General features: G+C 35.4%; 1 protein-coding gene across 1 annotated transcript in view; it reads left to right on the top strand.

The window, feature by feature from the left end:
- The window catches only part of ATP11C (ATPase, class VI, type 11C), a 130,762-nt gene extending 117,353 nt beyond the window's left edge, over positions 1–13,409 (top strand). The window contains exons 28-30 of the mRNA XM_014528816.1: positions 1,144–1,247; positions 3,823–3,976; positions 13,232–13,409. Of these exons, the coding sequence (XP_014384302.1) occupies positions 1,144–1,247; positions 3,823–3,976; positions 13,232–13,294 (321 nt within the window). The 3' untranslated portion in view covers positions 13,295–13,409. The remainder of the gene's footprint in view (positions 1–1,143; positions 1,248–3,822; positions 3,977–13,231) is intronic.
- The last annotated feature ends 222 nt before the right edge of the window (positions 13,410–13,631 follow it).

Here is a 13,631-nt window from a genome sequence, read left to right as displayed (position 1 = left end):
ACATCCCCAGTAGGAGGTGTGCAGGAGGCAGCTGATTGATGTTTCTCTCTCATCGATGTTTCTAAGTCTCTATCCCTCTCCCTTCCTCTCTGTAAAAAATCAGTAAAATATATTTTAAAAATAATAATAATTCAATGCCCTGGATATTAATTCATGTGACCCAGAAATTATAAGCAAGTGAAGCAGACTTTACTCCCTTGTTTTTAGATTGCATTTGAAAATCCCAGTTCCACAATCTATAGAAACAATCAGCCCTGGCAGAAACATGAAGGATTTTAATCTAGGGCAGTGGTCGGCAAACTCATTAGTCAACAGAGCCAAATATCAACAGTACAACGATTAAAATTTCTTTTGAGAGCCAGATTTTTTAAACTTAAACTATATAGGTAGGTACATTGTTATTAACTTAATTAGGGTACTCCTAAGGCTTAGGAAGAGCCACACTCAAGGGGCCAAAGAGCCACATGTGGCTCGCGAGTCGCAGTTTGCCGACCATGGATCTAGGGCAACTGAAAATGTTATTAATTTAATTGAATAGGTAAGGATTTTGCAATTGAAAGGCACACTACATAGTCAGACCCATGATCCATTGCTACATGATGCAGGCATATAGAGCTAGTTTCCTTTGTATTTAGTAAACCCCTTCAACCCCTGTCTTTGTTGTGCTTGAGCTATCAAGATTCTTTGTGTAGTTTGTTTACCCTTCCTAGCTACCCCTTCCCTCTCCTGTTTTTAGTATACCTGCCTCCACCAGCTAGCCTTCTCCTTTTGCCATCATCTCCCTGGCCACCACTACCTGAGGACTTGGGGCTCCAGACTCCTAAATGTTATTATTACCTCATTCTTTGCCCTTCTTTCACTAGTGAGACATCTGTAGCCCCATACTTGCTTGCTTGACCTCATCACTACACCTGTACTCTGGAGTCTAGAGGACTTAGGACAGAGTTGAGCACTTTCATACCCTAGCTCTTTGAATATCTTAGACTCTGTTCTCATTTTAGTTCCATTCTTTCCTGGAAGCCTGGCCCAAGCTAGGTGCTCCCGTACGTATCATATTGTATACAAGTTATCAGGTACCATAGTGTATTATAGCTTGGTGCTGTCTGTACTCATCATGAAATCTCTTGTGTTATATCTTTTCAGCTTGCCTTGGATACTCGTTTCTGGACATGGATAAATCACTTTGTGATATGGGGTTCTTTAGCCTTTTATGTATTTTTCTCATTCTTCTGGGGAGGAATTATTTGGTAAGCAGCTGTATATATGTGAGTAATATGTAAATAGGAAAATAGGTATATGTATATATACATATATATATATATACATTGTATATGTTCCCCCCCCCAAAAAAAAACACACAACAACACAATGAGATGGTGATTTTAAGATATAACCCTCTGAGTATTGAGTAGTATATATTCTATACCCTGAATACATCTGTAGTGACATGAATGATAGCTATATACCATAAAGAGAGAATAGGGCCCAAATAGATAATAATGTAGCTATTTTGTGTAGAATCTTTACAGGATGAGTACTTCCACTATAAATCACATGGGAGGTTATGCTAGAAATTAGTTTCACTTCACAGAAAGGTGTTTACACACTTTCAAGTTGAAAGATTTGACCGGGGACTACCAGAAGGGAGGTCTTTTGAGTAACTTGTGAAGTATTTTGCATTTGAAATATCCCTGAAATTAGCAGTGTTACTGGCTAGTATTTAATATTGAGGACATGCCATCTTATAGAATCAAAACTTTTAAAAGTATAATTAATGTGGCTTCCCCTGATAATGATGTCAGCAGCACAGAACATGGCTGGAGTAAGCCATAAAGATTCTAGGAGTATGTATTTTCACTGGTTTGAGCAAAATCATATATACAAAACATTCCATGTTATCACAGAGATGTAAGGACCATGTTTTTGTCCCTTGAGACTTAATTAGAAGAAATTCTTACTGTTTTGAAAAGCTTTTCAAAATAAAGGCTTTAAGAAGTAAAAATATGAAAAAAACACAATCACTTAGGGAAGTACTGCTCCAAAATATGTAATTACAGCATATATTTGGTGCCTATATAGGTAATTACTGAAGTGGTGAAGCTGAAGGAAGTCTATTTAAAAACAAAACAAAACAAATGAATCAAAGTTGATTAGCCAAATATAATATGCAACTATAATTCTTACAGTACCATAATTCTATCTATGAATCTGTGTAATCAGCATCTGAGCTAATTATGCAAAATTTCCATAAGAATAAAATGTCTCGAAAACCACTTTCTAACTCTTATCCTTATTGATTTAAATAAATCCTTTATGTGATTAAGACATCACCATGTCTGTTTCAATTCATTAGAGGTACTTACTAAATATGAAATATTGATCTTTTATTTTCTTGCCTATAGTGTTGTCCTTAAGTAGAACTGTCTAAGCTACTACATGAATGTAAAATTTATACTGTAAAATAACCAGCAAATTGTGACTAGAAACCATGTGAAACTTCAGCTGAATGCTAGTTGCAGCTAATATCTCTGGACATGTTCAACCTTAAGGCATTGTAGTGCACTCCTTTTTGGGGGAGTGGGCAGTAAGAATGATGATTTCTGAGCCCCAAACTCAGTCCAGTAATATCTTCTGTTTTTTTACTGCTCCCCTGCAAAGCTCCATAGATGCCCAGGTAAAAAAGAAAAATCTAGAGATATTAATCATGAGTATTGTAGGTACTATGCAAAGGAATGCTCTGTGGCTAGCTGTCAGTTGTCTGCTGGAACTTATGGCTCAGTTAACTGTCTAAAAATTAGGATGCTTTTCAAAACTAGAGTGGGGGTAGAGCTCTGAGGAAGTTTTTTTCTGTATAGTAGGGACCCTAGAAAGCCTGTTAACCCAAGCCTTATAAATTTCTCCACCTCACTGTTCTCACTTTTTATTCCTCAGTCTGGTCCTCATATATAGAGCCACAAGCTTGATTTTATCATGTTTCATAAGAGAGCATAAATATCAATTTTTAAAGGAGAATCCAGTTTATCTTCAGTGAGCACTATGTGTGACCTAATAAATGGGACCAACCAGTTATCTGACTAATCCAAGAATAATCTGTGAATCCCGACCTTGATTAGCCGTTCTGTGCTTTAGCTCAGGCAGAAGAATAAAACTTGCTGTGCTTCTCAGTAGTTACCCAACAGTTCAGTGGATGACTTGGAATGAAATCCAACATCAGAATGAGAGGTCCTCCTGGATTTTTGGGCTGCAACACTTATGTCCTTTTAGTAATATTCTGCTGTCTTGTCAACCTATTTGACTCACAGTAGTACTCAGTATATATTTGTGGATGAGAATTGTAGAGTCATCCCATTTGAGAGAGATAAGCTCTACAGTTCTTTTTGTATTTACATAGGGATTGGGGGGGATTATAAGAATGTATTTTAAAATTTGAACATAGAGCACAAATCTACTCTCATATTAATAAAACAGCCAAGTAAATAAAATGCTATTTAACACAAAAATTAACGAATGTTTTTCTTGCATATCTTTGGAGCTCCAGTATTTTCTAATGTAAATAAATATTTTCCAGTTAGCAGCTTTAAAGTTGATTGCTTGGTTGTTTTAAAGTCAAGTGCTTTTTATTATCTTTTTTATTATAATTACTTTTCAAATGTTTGATAAATGAAATCTGTTTATTACTTTAGAATGTTATAAAGAACTTTACTTTTATAATGTGAATAAGGAAAATTTCTTTTAAATACAAAAGACAGTTTTAATTACACTTCTGTTTCATAGGACAGGAACTGATTTGTTTTTCCATTATGTATTTTCTTTCCACTCTAGGCCTTTTCTCAAACAACAGAGAATGTATTTTGTATTTGCTCAAATGCTGTCTTCTGTATCCACATGGTTGGCCATAGTTCTTCTAATATTTATCAGCCTTTTCCCTGAGATTCTCCTGATAGTATTAAAGAATGTAAGAAGAAGAAGTGCCAGGGTAAGAACTACGTTTATATTACAAACTGATTTTTGGAAGGGGCTTCAATATCTACCATGAAATAAAAATCTTATTTAGAAAATTGCATTAGTTACAGCATGTTAAACCCCTCCTTACAGGTTCATCACTTAATTTCCTCTTCTGCATAAAAAGTATAGTAAAAACTTCGTTATCCAATACAGGTGGTAAGTAGTTTCCTTAATAGTGTTCTATGTGACCTTTAGCAATCCATATGGAGTATTACATATGCTCCATATGGAATTTTAAATGGAAAAATGATTTTTTTCTTTAGCCTAGAATTTTCACACCAGGAATTTCCACACCAACATTCCAGCTTTAACCTTAGATATTTCACTGTGGGTTGTTCGCAGATTTTTTTTTCCAGTTGATAATCCCTATTGCCTTTTTCAAAACTTTCCCATTCCTTTAATTATAGTGCTGCTTAATCTCTGAGTTGCTTCTAGCCCTGTCTGTCCAGCAGTATAATTGAACCAAAGAAAATTTTCTGGATGTGATTTCTACATCCTTACCCTCCTGAACACACTTGTAAAAATTCAAGATTGTTTTATAAGTGTGTTTTTATTATTACTGCTTAAATTGTAACATTTTGTGGAAATGAGAAGTTATTGCCCTCTGGCAGCCTAATTGCTTGGTCCTGCATTGTCTGATATCTTTGAACATTTCTATAAAAGTCTTTACAGTGAAAGGGATAGATTAGCCTGGGAGGAAATCTGGCAAATTTTGACCAACACGTTAATTAAATATGTCATTACTGCCAACACTCTCATTTTGCCAAACAAAACCCCGTTTCTATCATATTGACACCAACTATATCTTGAAGCCCTCCCCCCCAGGGCAACATTTTCATGTAATAGTCTAAGCTATATCTCCTGACCTATTTGATCAAATTTGCCAATTAGTTTAGCCACAGTGCTGGTTTGTCTCAATTTTTTTTTCTGGCCTGTTGAATTGATAGAATCCAGTGGTTGTCATCATACAGACATAAGGAACTAAAATAATTATAGTGGGAATATCTTCAGTGATTAGATATATAAAAGAGGAGCATCATTGTTACAACTCAGTATTGGCCCCAATCAAAAGCAAATAGACTACCAGTGGCAAAAGCCACATTGATTCTTGGTATACAAGGCCAGACAGTGTACAGTTAAGTGGTTAGAACTTGCTTTAATTCCCTGCTTCTGCATGCCTTATGGGTAGAACTGGACACAATAATGTTAACCTAGCTAAGACTGCCTTGGTCTGCTCTTTAATCTTTCCAGTAGACCCCTGACTAACTTCCTTCAGCCTGGCATTTAGTCTTAGGATGGGAAAGTGACATTTACTTACATGATTTTTACCTTAATACCAGTTGAACAGGGGTAAAACAGATTGATATAATAGGTTCCTCCCAAAATGGCTCAAGTGGCAATTTAAATAAAGCCAAATAAAAAATGTCACAATAATAAATGGTTTGGGGACTTGTTATAATAGAGAATTTGTCTTTGAAGAATCTCTTGAGTTGTTCTTCCATTCTCCTTATTTGGAAGTATACTTTGGGGTGCTCCTAAATGTTTTTCTTATTTGGGGTAGTGGAGCGCATACTAAATAATGGCTCACACCCAGCTTCATGCTCTATAGACGTTACAAAAATCTTCAGAAATCCAAACTTTCAAACATATTATCTTATCCTCCTCTTTAGGCCCTTTCTTTAAAAAAATTACTTAGGTGATGAGAGCTACTAACAGACATAAAAAAATTAGATACTGGCTGATGGTGACTTTTATATAAATTAAATGGAGGAATTCTACAAAGCAGTCACAGATAAAGACTAGAACATTCCTAACTTCTGTTGAAAGCATGCAATTCTGGGACTGCAGCCCTATTTACATAGCAAGCATAGAATGTTGCTAGGGGTTCAGCATGAACTTTGTTTGCCATGGGTGGAAGAATTCTAGTGTCTGTGCTGTAGCTTGGCATGCTGATGTGCTAGAATGATGAGGAGAATTTCCATAATCACATTCATTCATTCATTCATTCATTCTTACCTTCATTGAACCAATGAACATGTTGAACCACCTAATGATGAACATCTCTCTTTATATGCAATGTCTGAAAGACTAAATGGTTTCAGACACTATGTGATTTTGAGAGTTGCAGATGAGACAGAATGTTGTGGGCACTCAGCAGTGCTGCTACTTTTTTTTCATGTGAGAAAATGCAAGAGCAAAGTAGTGCATATGAATGCATAAAGGCCAACTAAAACATGGCAGCCATGGTTATTCTGATAAGTCACATGTTTACATAAGACCCTATTTGGCTATATCAAAGAGACAGAGCCCACTTCTAAGATAAAGGAGAAAGAATATCTTAATGACCAACAGTCTGCCATCTGGGTGACTTACTACTTTGTTCAATATCCCTTGTTAAGGCATTGGCCTCATTTTAAAGAGAAGTAAAATATTATTTTACACTAGTTTGGCCTCACACCTGACACACTCCCTAATGGGATAAAGGATGTGTCCCTACCTATAAATAGAAGGTTCTTTGACCACCAACCAGTAAGCATCTTGGTACTTTGTACACACTGCCAGAAATGCCTATGGCAAGTAGGCTCACAGTGCTATCCTCATGTTGGTCTTGCCAACATGAAGGGAATTTATCAGTGGGTAGTGAAAATATCTCCATGACTTTAGAGAAAGCAGCTAAGACATTTACATGTAACAATTACAGAAGCAGCCTTCTGGTGACTTCCATTCCCTGAGGGCCCACTATAAGTTAGCTACTATACTAGGTGTTGGTAATTCAGGGATGAATCAGAGGAGGCTCCAGTCATAAGGAGTCTCACTCTGATTAAGTTATAAAGTGGATTCATGTGATATAAATCAGAATAGTAGACTAAATGATATGGCTTGATTTAAGACAACTGAGGTATTTCAGTGTCTGCATCACTACCTCCTGAAGCCACCATAGCCAAGTTCTGCCTTGGCAGTAGCATTGTAAAGAATTATGCTATCTTCAAAAAGGTGAAGGGATTGAAAAGTACAGAATAGTTATGGGATGTAAAGTACAGCATTGGGAATATAGTCAATAATATTCTAATAACTATGTATGGTGTCAGATAGGTACTAGATTTATCAGGATGATCACTTTGTAAGTTATACAATGTCTAATCACTGGGTTGTATACCTAAAACTAATATAATGTTGGATGCCAACTGTAATCGAAAAATAAAAAGTAAATTATTTTTTAAAAGGTGAGGCTAAAAAGGAATTCTGCTGTCTTCAGAAATAGGTTCCCTAAGTAATTTAAATCAAAGATATGGTTAAGTTATATATTCCTCAGCTATATTTTCAGCAATATGCTTAATTTTTTTAGCTAAAATTCCATCATTAAGGATCATAGGTCTTTTCTGTTGCTTATAACTCAACAAAGCTGCACTGCCATAGTGCTGCCAGTATATTATGAAACTACTATTGAGCACTGAACAGTGGAGCAGCAGGATAACACTTCGAAGAAAATTTAAAGTTTAGGATTTGGGGTATTTTAAAAAATTGTGTTCCCCTCTGAACACAATTGTTGGGCTATCTCTCAGTCAGTAAAATACATCTAGACTTTTTGGCCAAGTAATAAATACCACTTCCCATTTCCAATGGAGGAATTTCCACATATAAATTTTCCCATGTAAACCACAACAATCAAAAGGGAGGCTTGACTTTGCCTACTAGACATAGGGACACTATAATCCAATGGGAAGGGACCCAACAACAAGGTGAAGCCTAGTATGGGATGTCTGCGCAAACAAAAAGAAATACTCCATTATGAAGGAAGCTCTTTCAGAGTGGAAGACAGGAAAAGGAAGACTGTCAGCTACCTGAGCAAAATTCCCAGAGAAAGCACTTTGAAATTTTTGGAAAATGTAATTTATCTTTATAATAACAACAGTGACAATCATGATTACTATTGAAATGCTGACAGTCACGTACACCCATTGGTTCTGAGGAAAATAACACTATGAACTGGGTTAGACAAAAATAAAGTTGAATCCTAATGTCATGGCTGTTGAGATGGACATTTATGCATTGGCCTCTTTGACATACTGCTAACTGAGCCGGTGTCAAAGCTCTCTAGATGACTGCAAAGGAATGTGGAAATTTCATACTGTTTCAGCTCATTATCTCCCATCCTTCTCACCTCTCTCCCCTACCAATTGCTAGCTATATCAATTTGATTGCTTTAGATATTTTCCATGCTCTCTACTGCCTTCTGTACTTTCATATTTCCTTTTTTCCGTTATAAAGTAACCGAATCTATAAGCTTCTAAATTTTATGATTCATAGAAATAATTTTATCTTCGATGGTTGGATACAAGGTTTTGAGTGCACCAAAATATGCTTGTCATTACAGTCTTAAGTAGATAGGCTTGTATATTAAACATGGGGTTGAGGGACTTGGTATCATGTTAATCTTGTAAGGTTTTTGCCCACAAAATAGAAGACAAAGCAATTTTTAATGAAAAAAATTATAAACTAATATTTCTCTAGCTTTATCCATTTATAATTTGCATGTTACCAACTTTATTTAAGGTAAAATATGAACAGGAAAAATGTAGTAATTTTAAAACATGAATAAGTCAAACTATTTGCCTTTAAAGTTTGTTTATTAGATTCTGCTGGATACATGTATTACTTTAACTGGTATCTTTTTTTAAGCCTATTGTCATTAGTCATTAAGTAGATGATATGGGTAATTAGCAGCATTGTTAAATTTATCCCTGCAGTTGACTACTCATCTTCTGTTTGCCTTGGGCAATGCCAAAACCAAGTCTCAGGCATACAATAAGAAAGAAAAACATAACCTTTTAGGTTTTCTGATTAAACTATATCAACACTTGCTTTTTCTAGGTGTTTTAAAGGAAAATTTTATAGCTCTTTAGCCTACCCTTTTAAAGAAGGCTCTGTAAGAAAAAGTAAGAAACCCATCAAATTATGTTAGAATAAATGTAGTTAAGCACTAGCCCAGAGACAAATGATTCTAAAGTGTGGTTTCATCAAATGTTTTCCCCACAGTGCTTGTTTTGATTAGGTTTTTAACCTGCAGCTGCCCAAAGGCAGTCAGTCCCTTCATATTGTATCTGTGTAATTGCATAAGGGAGCTAGTCACTTCAAGGTAGGTTGGTGATGCAGCCTGGACATAGCTCTCCAAACAGTGGATTTTGAACAGTGTAGCTTAGTGAAATAATGATTAGAGATAAGCCTTATTTCAATGAGAAGCATGTTTTTAAATTATTTTATTCAAAATAATCAATTTTCCCATTAACTAAATAATCTTAAATTGATATATAGAGAAGTAGTAGTTTGCACATATAATAGACTATTCCTAACTCTAATTCTACTTTTACTTGTAACGTCTTCAATACTAACATGCCATTTCGACTTTTAATTCTCAGGGTTTCTTTTTAAATGTCTTACATTTCAGAGAATATTTACTTTTTTTTTTTTTGGTTTCTGCATTTCTCTTTTTTCTACTGCAATTTTCCACCTTTTGTGCAATTGTGAACAAGGTAACGAAACGCCTCCCTTCCTCAGGAACATCTACTATCTTCATGCTTTCTCAAACTTCCAGCAATCACAGTTTCTCTTGGAGTGAATAAGGTGATTTCCTTTCTTAATGTACCAACTTGCTTGCATTCTCATTTGCTTGACACCATTTTCTGGTTCTCTATGAAAAATTACTTCTCATGACTCATTTTTATATCTTCTACTGATACTTAAAAGAGTATTTGTCATTTTCCTTTAATCATTTGTTCATCTTCTCAAATTGTCACACTGGACAGGAAATTATTTCAAAAACTTGGACAGTAAGTCTCTGGTCTCGTTGATTCCTACTGTGCAATAGAAGCCACGGCGTGTTAGAGCCAATCAGTTCACCAACACAGGACTGTTTTGCACAATTTCTCTTTGTTCGGTACACTGACAGCACTGCTACAACTCTCAGAGGTGTTCACCAAAAGGATGGTATGGTTTACTAATCAAAATATATTGACTCATCTACCACATAACCTACCAGTGTCATTTCAAAAACCCAAGTTTGGCACATATTACTAATGTCTGTATACTTCTACCATGAAAACAATTCAATTCAAGTTGGACACTTTCTTAGGTCTTTAAATGTATTCATTTAAATGTTATGCATTTGTTATACTGTAATCATTTGTACTTTTGGCCAGAAGAGTAGTCTATAGAAAGTGATTTTTTTCTTCTACATTTTTAGCACCAGGTAGGTTAACCAATCTTCAAATCCTTTAAGTATTTTTACCTCACTATTACAGAGAAATCTGAGCTGTAAAAAGGCATCTGACTCATTATCCGCCAGACCTTCAGTCAGACCTCTTCTTTTACGAACATTCTCAGACGAATCTAATATATTGTAACAGGTACCTAGTGTTAAGTGGGCTGGCTTTAAAGAAAAAGATTAACAGCATTATAAAGAAAAAATGAAACTATCACTCTAAATTTTTTCTGCTGTTGGTGTGGTGAACTTTATATTATTCTTTGCTAAAATATAAAGATGCATTACTTGGAATATGTGGAAATATGTATTTTAAATTTGCTACCCCCCCCCAAATAAAATTTTAGGTATTTTCCAGAGCTGAAGGGTAATCCAATATATTTAATTTGTAAGGGGCAAGTAGTCATGGCAGTGCCATCATATGAAAATGCTCAATAGTAATCAAGAAATATAATTTTGATTTTAAAATGTGTTTGGAAAATTGAAAAGAAATATTCCAAAATTGCATCTGTATAATATCAAGTCAGTTTAGCATTGCATGTTCTTTTGGGAATTATGTGAGAATAATTCAATGTGTTTGTATCTCCATGTGCTGTGTCTGTGTGTTTGCAGGTTTAAACTTAATGTCCTTGTAAATGTCTGATCCCCAAATATATATTAATGAGCCAGTCTAATCACTTTTAATGCCAAGTTTTATTCAAGCTAAATGTTTCAACTTTCAGAGGTAGTAAAATCTTTCCTAGCCATTCAGGGGGGTGCTACCCTAATTATATAAAATGCTTCATAATTAATTTTTCTAAAAATGAGTAAATTCCTTTTATATCATTCTTTCATTTGCCCAAAAACTATTTGGGAGGAATTTATATGCTATGGGAGGAATCCTTGAACTCGGAATGACTCCTCCATATGTATTTTGTTTCCCACTGCAGGGGCCTCTGTTACCCCAGACCTTTATAGGTCTTTTGTCCATTAATGGAAATTTAAAGTAATTTATTAATGAGGTTTACGAGCTTGTCAGCTTGGAAACAACTCTGTACAGCTTATGGCAGGGCTGTCTTTCATGCACACATAAAAATGAATGATCATCATGAAAGAAATTGCAAGTCAGTTCATTTTGAAGCTAAGAATTATAAATCCACCTCATAGGCCCACTCTTTCATTAGCTATCAACTTCCCCACAGTCCAGCAAAGGAGAAATATTGAACGAATGGATTGATAACGTTTTTTCTGCATCTGCTGTGTTATTTTGGAAGCTGACTAATTTTGCCTCTGTCAGCATCTCCCTCGCCCAACCCCCATTTTGAGCAACTCACCTGCTTATATTTTCCCTCAGTAATGAATCTGCTTCCCAGTAGCCTTCAAAGTTTTTTGCCCCTTTGTCCCAGATAGCCTTGTCCTAAGCTGTGTGGTGCATTTTAGCCATACTGTTTCCAGCTAATTGTGTATCCCCCTGGATTGCTTTCTTTAGCTTGGTCTGTGATTTGGGGGATTGGCTGGGTAGCAGACACTGCTATTGCTTTTGGACTCTCCAGGGCCTTAACTCCTACAATGCCTAATATAGAGCTGAGGAAATTATAGCTTTTAAGCAATTGTTTTATTTTAACGTAAATTTATTCCAGGAATTCATATTCATGTGGAATTATTTCTTCTCCAAGGAAAATATTTGACAAATTAATTTAGCCCCACTGAGTTTGTCCCATGGTTGATAAGGTGACACCTTTTACAAGTTCTCAATGTGAATGGCAATCTTATTTTCGTTAGTCACCATAACCTTATCTGAAAAATTAATATTAAAATATGGAACATAAAAAGAAATAGAAGGTACTCTGGAGGACTTCTAGTCCAACCATGGTGAGGAAGATGCACCAAGAAAATAGCACACCTCTTTAAAGCCTTCCACTACTCAGGTTTAAAAAGGTTGGATTTTAGAATAGAGAACCAAAGTTAGTCTCCCTCCCATGACATAGGGCTTCTACTTTTCAACATACTTGATTTACACTCAGTTATCCATTGTTCTGTCATGCCCCATCCCAATCATAGCATTTGATGATCTTTAGAGGACAGAAAATAATCTACAGATTTTTAGGGATAGTTTTTTCTTTCCTAAAAAGATAATAAATAAGAAAAACAAGAGTCATTTGACCCTTAGATACATCATCTACCAAAAAGAAAATTAACTTCACCCTGGCTGGTGTAGTACAGTGGTTAGAGTGCCAGCCTGTGCACCAGAGGGTCTCGGATTCGATTCCCAGTCAAGGGCATGTACCCGGGTCACATGTGGGAGGCAACCAATTGATGTGTCTCTCTACTCCCCTTCTCTATCTCCACCTCCTCCCTTTCATTCTCTCTCTAAAAATCAATGGAAAAAAATATCCTCACTCCTTGGGTGTGGATTAAAAAAAGAAAATTAACTTCAATATTACAAGGAGGAAACATGTTTCTTTCAATAAAGAAAAAGTACTTCCACAGCATTCTTTCAAAACAATACATTTTCAGATACTCTGTCAAAATTTGTACATCCAAAACACAGTAATTTGTTCATTCATTCAACATGTCCTGAGAATCTGCTATGTGCCAGATACTGTGCTAGGTGCTGAAGATAGAAAGATAAATAACATGTCCCTGTTCTCAAGGAGCTCATGGGCTACAGGAAGGGATCTTGGTGAGGTAAGCCTCTGCTGTGGTGGATAGTCCTAGTGATAACAACTGTTAGGAGAACCCTGGAGAAATCCAAAAGCAAAAAGCAAGTCTGAATCTTACTCAGCTAACAAATGATCATTAAAAACTGGTTATTATGTCACTCTTTTTCCCTGCATGTGAATAAAACTTGGCACTTTGTTAAGACAGTCGCTTTACTCTCATAACAAAATTTACTACTTGATTTATTTTTGAAAATACTATACAGATGGTTTTACATTGTTATTATTAAAATAAACCTTTTAACTGTGTATATTTTAAATTTTTCAGAATCAGAATCTTGAACTGCCTATGTTATTGTCCTACAAGCATATTGACAGTGGTTACAGCTAGAAAAGAAAGCATGAAGAAACAACTACAAAAAGTTAATCATCTCAGGATACTCGATATGCAACAAACTAAACAACTCTCTTATGTCTAGGGTTCAGAATAAATGTCCATTAAAATACCAAATGACTATTGTAAGCATTTACAGTTATTGTAAGTAGCCATTATGGCCAAAGCTCTATGTTACAAATTATATGAAAGTTGAAAGCAAGAATATTTACAATTACTGGCTTTAGATAGAATAATATAATTACCAAGTGGGTGTTCTTTTAACCCATGAATTTTGTGAATGGATTTAAATAGAATAGTATAAAATAGAAGTCATGCAATGGGAATGAATAGA

The sequence above is a fragment of the Myotis brandtii genome, unplaced genomic scaffold, assembly GCF_000412655.1.
Source record: "Myotis brandtii unplaced genomic scaffold, ASM41265v1 scaffold654, whole genome shotgun sequence".
Lineage (NCBI taxonomy): Eukaryota > Metazoa > Chordata > Mammalia > Chiroptera > Vespertilionidae > Myotis > Myotis brandtii.
This window is presented reverse-complemented; position numbering and strand designations above follow the sequence as displayed.